Here is an 8,190-nt window from a genome sequence, read left to right as displayed (position 1 = left end):
ATTATGTTTTTGTTTGTATTTATAGTTGTGCGATGATAGTATAACATTTGCTATGATCCTATAACATGTACGAGTTATACGAGAATACATAAAGAAACAAAAACAGATCTAGCACAAGTAAAGAGAAAAGCTAGAAATAGTGAAAAAGAATTTCTGATCATTTCATGATGAGTGCGTATTTGAAAATAAACATATGTATTTGAATAATATCTTGGTTTCTTTATTTTATATTACTTCCAAATATTACATAATTTTGAGAAAATACTATTGTAAATTTAATATTCTTTTTCACAACATTTAATATTATTTAGGATATATTATCTATAGCTATTTATATTCATATTGGTTTTTGGTCAAAGCTCTTGTAATATGGAAAATTAAATAAAATGTTTATAAAATATAGAATGTATAAAGTTAAGAAGAAATATATATATATATATATATATATATATATATATATATATATAAATATATATTTATTGTCAAAATATTATTTACTAACTCGGAAGTTTTATTTTTAATTTTATATAATTTGTAATCTAAATAACTAGTTGAATAAATATAAATATATTTATTGCCAAAATATTTTTAATTTTATATTTCCATTCTTCAACAGTTATAACACAAATATCATTTTCAACAATATTTTATTCATTCTTATATTTTATTTTCCAATATAAATATACTTCATCATAATCATAATTATGTTGTGCGTGATTTAATATTTTTTCACAAATATATATTTAATGTCCCATGCTATGTAATTTTTTATGACTATTTATAAATGGAAAAAAATATCTTTAGGGTTAATTCCCAATATAACTTTTGCTAAATCAAAGGTTTTATTTTTTACTTGTATTTTCGATTTCAGTTTATAACCTAATTTGAATAATTTTGTGCAAGATATTCTTTTAATAGCTATCCACCTTTTCCTTTTAATTTCGATTGTTTTAAGTTTCAATTTTCATTATTTGGTTTTCTAGAAGAAAAAGAAACATCCAAATAAAAAAATTAATCTAAACAATAAAAATGAAAGATAAAAAAAAACCATTAAAACTATCAACAATTGATTCAATTAAAAAATATTGATGAATGTTGTACATATAAATTTATTATTATTAAATATTGATGAATGTTATTAAAATTTAAATTAACTTAGAAAAATATTTTATATTAATTTTTATTTCAATGTTTGTAGTGAATACATATTTTTATATCACTTTTTAGTATAACAAAATTATTTTATTGCATTTTTCATTATTATAAAATTTTTATTATTATAGTAAAAGTTTAACTGTATAATAATTTAAAAAGTTATATCTAATATCAAGATAATAATTTTTTACTATAATCATATGTGAAGCTTTTAGGAGGTACATGAGAAATAAATTTGAATAATTTTTTATTATAGATTACTTTCAAATATTACATACCCTGTAAGAAAATTTATTGTAAATTTAATATTCTTTTCCACAACATTTAATATTATTTAGGGTATCTTATCTGTAACTATTTATGCTCATATTGGTTTTCAGTCCAAGCTCTTGTAATATGGAACAGTTTATAAAATATAGAATATATTCGTCTGTTTTTGAGCTAGTACAAGAGTATTTTAATAATTTTCATTCTCAAAACTAAAAAAAAAGATAAATCCTCAAACTCTTACTCACCTCTCTCATCCCTTTCAACGCTTTCTCTTTTATCTCACTCCAATCTTTTCTCATCCCTACTGTTCCAATTGAAAAAGTCAGAAACACTTGCCGTTAAACAATTTGCCTTTGTAAAGATTCACGCAAAGATCTCTTCAATTTCACCATCTTCACTAACCTTTCTAATTTCAATCATCATCTCTAAAAAAACCCTCTAGGCCAATTATCAATTCCTTCGGATGTCATCATGCTTGTGAAAATTAGATAAAATTATATACGATAAAAATTATAAAAGGAAAACTCATTAATTATAAAATCATTTTTTGTACGAAATTGTTTAACAACAAGTATTTCTGATTTTTTCCAGATGAATCACCAATTCCTTTATGTTTGTGAAAATTAGATAAGACAAAAATTATAAAATGAAAAACTTATGATAAAATCATTTTTTTTGTAAGATTCTTTAACGTGTTTTTGATTTTTTCAGTTGGAGCTACCATAGAATGACAGAGAAAATGTTCGAGTGAAAGAGATGAAAAAGAAAGAGTTGAGAGCAATGAGGGACGTGAACAAGAGTTTGGGGTTTCTTTTCTTTTTTTTAATTTTGAGAATGAAAATTATTAAAATACCCTTAAACTTAAAACTTAGAATCCATGATATATAAGGGTATTTTTGTCTACTAAAATCCGGTACACATTACTAAAATGTACCCACTGAAAAACAGGCGTACACGCGTTAACAAACCCCTATAATATATATATATATATATATATAGACACACTAATTGCCAAAATATTATTTACTAGCTCAGAAATTTTATTTTTAATTTTATATTTCCCCTTTTAATTTGTAATCTAAATAAATAGTTGAATAATTTTGTGACAAATATTCTTTTAGTAGTTACCAATTTTCAATTTTGTGGAGCCACATTAAAATAACTTTGATAAAAAGAGAATATAACATATTATACTAAAGAAGTTATATAAAAAATATTAAATATTCACGTCTTCTAATAAAATTATTGTAATTAAGTATAGCTTAAGATACAAAAATTAAAATATTTTCAAATTTGTTTCTCTTCTATTTCTTCAACTATTTAAACTTTTGGCTCTTTAATAACAAAAATATATTTAACTGTTTTTTAAAATCATAATTGTTGACTTTATTTTTCTATCGTGAATAAAGTAAAAACATTTTATTATATGATTCAAAATCATGAGGAAGTTAATAAAAAGACTAATTAATGTTGATATTGTTATATTTAAAAATCGTAATAAAATCAAATTCATGTATGAAATCAACGTCATTAAAATGGGATGAATCATGATTAAGATAAAAATTAAAAATTGAATTAACGTAAAAGCACATTTTCTGAATCCATATAAAATTTATATCCCACTTTTGTCCCAAATTTATTTTACCTTTTTAAATATTTATTTATTTTATATCTCATTGTTACCAATTTATTTACTTTTAAAATTTTCAAATTCTAGGTTTCAATTACATAGTTAGAGGGATTAACTTGTTAAGTTATTATCTGAAGATATTATAAAATTGGTGTTATGAAAACCATTAAAGATAGAAAAAATAACTAATCAAAATCTGTAAAAACGGATTCATTTAAAAATAATTTCAAATGCATTATTTTAATTTTTTTATTAGAAAATAAAAGCTAACAGATGTCGGTTTTCTTTTTTTATCCTCTTATGGATTTATTATTAATAAATTTCGATGAATATTATAGAAAAGTAATAAAAATTTCCGAGCTAAATTGTAATTGGCTAACTTTTACACATTGCGATAAAACTTTGATAGGAAAAAAAAACATAATTTCTTGTACTAAAAAGAATTTTACAAAAAAAATATTGAATATAGAACGTCTTGTCATAAATTATTGTAATTAAATATAACTCAATATACACAAATTAAAATATTTTTAGTTTTTTCATTTTTTGTTTCTTCAACTATTTAAACTTTTGGACACCTTTAATAGCAAAAATATATTTTGTTTTTGGTTTACTAGCCTATTTTGTTCCCAAGTTAAGAGCTAAATTTTTGTTTAGTATCCGATTTTTAAAATGAGGACATTAGGTTCCTAAGTAACAAAAATTGTGTAAATTAAGTCCTCATCGTTTAACGACGTTAAAATTGAAAACGTTGACCTGAGTGTAGATGTGAGGTTTGCAAGAAATGTGGTCGTGGCAATGACTTAGGGTAGGTTACTTGACGTGGCAGGGAAAAGGAAAATAACGTGGGAGGGAAAAGGAAAAAAACCTCATGGTTTTTAGAATGGTTAATTGATGATCTTGGAGGAGGGGGATTATGTTCAAGGTGTACCTTTGTGTCAGATCAACAGAAAGTAAGTAAATAAGTAACTTTTCATTGATTATGGATGTTCACCATCCCAATTTAAAACTGACTTTCATTCATTACTATCATAGGGACTTCTGCCAGCTATACAACAACTTTTACCTAGTGTGGACCAACGTTTCTGTGTAAGGCACATTTATGCAAATTTTAGGAAGAAATATCCTGGCATAAATCTCAGACAATTACTATGGAAGGCAACAGCAACAACACACCCCCAAGCTTGGGAATCAGTGATGAGACAAATCAAGGAAGTCAACAAAGAGGCCTTTAAATACTTGATAACAATTCCACCAAGGCAAGTACATTTCAAGTTCACATTTCATTTCATATTTGGCTCAATGCATATTTCTTTTACAAATACTTAAGTTTCTCTTATTGTAGATTTTGGTCTAGGTCAAGATTTTCAGGAACACCTGTTTGTGACACACTTGTCAATAACATATCTGAAGCTTTTAACAGTGTCATCTTAGATGCTAGGGGGAAACCAATCATAACAATCTTGGAAGAGCTTCGTAGCTACCTGATGAAGAGGTGGGCATCTAATAGAGATAAGATAAGGTTGTTTCATGGTCCCATTTGTCCCAAAATTCAAAAGAGACTACACAAGGAGTTACAGAAGACACAATATTGGATACATAAGTAAGTAAACTACAAAACCACTTACTCATTTTCTATTTGACTGATTCCATTGTAAATTTCTTCCTAATATTGTTTTTGAATACTTTGGCAGTTGGTCAAGTATGCAAGTTTTTGAGATCAACCGTACTTCCAATATTGCTGAAAAGTTCGTGGTTGATGTAGAGAAAAGAGATTGTAGCTGCAGGAAGTGGACTATAACAGGAATACCTTGTTGTCATGCACTGACTGCCATGAGGGAAAAAGTACTAGGTCGTTCGGCTTCCAATATTCCACTTACTCACAAGTACTAGGCTGTTCGGCTTCCAATATTCCACTTACTCACAAGTACTAGGTCGTTCGGCTTCCAGTATTCCACTTACTCACAAGTACTAGGCCGTTCGGCTTCACAGACATTCAACCATTTGGTCTAAAAAGTATTCAGCCAATCGACTTCATATTGCAGGTAAACAACAGGCTACCAAAGTCTCTTGTCAACACAGGGAAAAAGTTCTAAAAAGAACTCCCATCAAAAGTTGATCGACCAACAGAACAAGGACGACCTTCCCCAAGCTCATATAAGTCCTATACTTAACCTTGGCTAAAGCCAAACAGTTAACTCGGACTTGGGGGGCATTATGTATAGTATGATATCTAGGCCAAACGGTTAGCATCCAAGACCGATCGGTCTATCTACTATAGCAGCGCTCATCGACAACAACGCTCGTCAGCTAGGTCAAACCGCAATAGCGCTTGTCAACCAGACAACTCTCGTCAGCCAGGTCAAACCGCGACAACGCTCGTCAATTATGTACATGTATAGTATGATATATAGGCCGAACGGTTAGCATCCAAGACCGATCGGTCTATCTACTGTAGCAACACTCATCGACAAAAGCGCTCGTCTGCTAGGTCAAACCGCAATAGCGCTCGTCAACCAGACAACGCTTGTCAGCCAGGTCAAACCGCGACAACGCTCGTCAATTATGTACATACCGAACGGTCATACACTCAGCACGGTTCGATCACCACTATAGCCAACAAGTGCAATTAGTTTTATTAAATTGTGTTAGTACTTGTTGGGCCAAGTGTCCAGTGGATGATTAAAACAATCAAAGATATCTGATTAAAAGAGATTCATAAAGCTATTTATGAGTAACCGCTCGGATTTTAAGGGAATTCTGTTTTCAACCGCTTGGATTTTAAGGTAAGTCTGTTTGGCTTGTGACAACTTATAAATACAAGGTCAAGGACATCAACCAGGTATGCTCAATTCACACTCCAAAACATTTCATTCACATTCTACTCACGCTCTACTGAGTTCATAATACTCAATTACCATAATATTCATTTGTGAGTAACAACTCCTTCAACAGACGCCTAACTTGAGCGCTGGAGTGTCTTTTGTAGGTACCTCCCCCCTCGACTCGGACTTGAAGAACTTGGAACAGGAGATTCAGAGGTAAGAAGAAGGAAAGTCACGTCAGAAAGGTTAGTGTCTCAGTCCCACAAAAATCTTCACCGAAACAGGTATGAATATGATCATGATATGATATTGATATAAGAAGGCCTAGCACCATAGGACCCATCACAAGAGGGATGGCCAAAAAGCTCCAAGATGAGTATTCTCCCCAAGGTCAAATACTATTTGCTATTTTTGGATGGAAAATTGGAGAACAAGAAGATGTTACAAATTTGCCAAAACATAGAGAAGGGTAAAGTGGACATTTCTACACAAGAAGGGGTGTGCTTATCCTTCTATGGGGCGACATTAGTAATTGTTTTTCCTCCACATGTAAAACTCATTTGTCACGTGCTTCATAAAGCTTTCTAGAAGCCACACATTTAGCACATGGGTAGTTATTAGCATTTCAGATCTGAAACGTGTAATATGCTTGCTTAAGCCTTGAGATTGATCTATAAAATCTCATAGGCAAAGCTTGTAGCTCACTTTTGGATTGTAGTAAAGAATTTCTGTGAAATGTATAGCAAATTCCTTCTCCAAGAGTCACTTCTTAGCTTGATTTCCATTGCAACTTTCTTCCACTCTAGGAAGCCTTCTGAGTTGTGAATCACCTCTCCAAGCTAGCCTCCATCTCCACTCACCATAAACACCAACAATCCGCTGCCACACCTCCAAAGATCCCAGCCAATCTGATCCAGAAATTCCTCCAGAATCTGCAGTTGCTGCCGCCACTATTCCCTTGGTTTCAGCTGCCTTCCAAGCCTCCATTCACCTCCAATCTCACGGCACATCTTCAATACATCCCCCTAGATGCATCAGATATGAGATTAGAACTAATAAATATTCATGACATGATGTATTGGATTGGTAATGATTCTATAAAAAGCGATAAAAACCCCTACAAGTGCATAATCTTCGATGATTTTGCATCAAAGTTTCATAATAGTCGAGTCTAATATAATTATTACATGATAATATGATTATGTGTAGTAATATATTTATACATGTTTTTATGAATGTGTATTATACCAGAGTATATGAGAAAACAACAATTAATCTACTTCGAGAGATAAGTTGTGGAATAGTGAAGAAGAGTTTTTGGTCATTTCATGAGTGTGTATTTGAAATTAAAAATATGTATCTGCCATGTGATTTTTTTTTTCCGTAATAATGCAACTATATGTTAAATTATTTTAAATTATTAAATATTAAGTGTTAGATAAATGAGATGTTACATATATCAAAACGACTATTTAGTATTTTGGAAGCCAATTTGAGAAATAATTTTGATTTTACTTCTCTACAATATAGTTAGAAATAATAATAAAATCAAGTTCATACATCAAATCAATTTTAATTAAACAATATGAATCATGATGAAAATAAAGATTAAAAATTGAACTAAGATGACAGCAATTTAACTATTGTTTCTCATGTAAAAATATATATTCTTAATCGAAATTTATCTGTCGCTTTTTTTTTTCAAAAGAGTATTTTGTATTTATATCTTTTTAAATATTTATTAAATAATTTTTAAACAAAATTAAAAATCATCATAAAAGAAACACAACATCTATTTTCATAAATATAAGTTATTAACAGTTTATCGTAAATGTGCAATATTAAATTTTCATTCTTACACAAATTAATTAAGTAGCATTTCTTTTATTATTAATGATATATTTTTTAAGTTTATAAGAACCCACATTTTTTAACATACTAGTTATTCACTTTACAACATTAAATATAGACATTATATTTTAAAACTTCACAAATATAAAATATTCAAATATAAAATATTTTATGTAACATCCCAAATTTTATAGCTTTAACACTAATAGGAATCATTACATCTTCAATAAAAGAAATCAGTTAACTAAAAGAAAGCATATAAAATATGATTACAATTACCCAAACTCTAATAATAATTTAAACTTTATATACAAAATATCTTATACTAAGATTATCTATACACAAACTAAAGGTTCTCAAAATATCAAAGTACACAACTATTAATCTAATCAACTGTGCATCTACATCCTCACCATCTAGCGTTTGTTCCATTGAAATTTCTTCTTTTGTTCATACAAA

At 29.0% G+C, this 8,190-nt stretch overlaps 1 protein-coding gene across 1 annotated transcript; it reads left to right on the top strand.

Annotated features, from left to right (window-relative positions):
• The first annotated feature begins 4,252 nt into the window (after positions 1 to 4,252).
• LOC148199630 (uncharacterized) lies at positions 4,253 to 4,948 on the top strand. Its single transcript, XM_088112731.1, has 3 exons — positions 4,253 to 4,314; positions 4,401 to 4,658; positions 4,750 to 4,948. Exons 1-3 carry the CDS (start codon positions 4,253 to 4,255, stop codon positions 4,946 to 4,948), a joined length of 519 nt encoding a protein of 172 aa, XP_087968857.1.
• Positions 4,949 to 8,190: the final 3,242 nt, after the last annotated feature.

The sequence above is a fragment of the Vigna umbellata genome, chromosome 4 (genome assembly GCF_029865625.1).
Source record: "Vigna umbellata cultivar VRB3 chromosome 4, Vumbellata_1.0, whole genome shotgun sequence".
NCBI lineage: Eukaryota > Viridiplantae > Streptophyta > Magnoliopsida > Fabales > Fabaceae > Vigna > Vigna umbellata.
This window is presented reverse-complemented; position numbering and strand designations above follow the sequence as displayed.

What these genes read in the sequence shown, in the direction of transcription:
- LOC148199630 (XM_088112731.1), top strand. Translation starts at nt 4,253, where the DNA reads ATGAGACAAATCAAGGAAGTCAACAAAGAGGCCTTTAAATACTTGATA. An exon ending in TTGATAACAATTCCACCAAG is followed by an intron (nt 4,315 to 4,400) that starts GCAAGTACATTT and finishes CTCTTATTGTAG; the next exon opens with ATTTTGGTCTAGGTCAAGAT. An exon ending in ACACAATATTGGATACATAA is followed by an intron (nt 4,659 to 4,749) that starts GTAAGTAAACTA and finishes ATACTTTGGCAG; the next exon opens with TTGGTCAAGTATGCAAGTTT.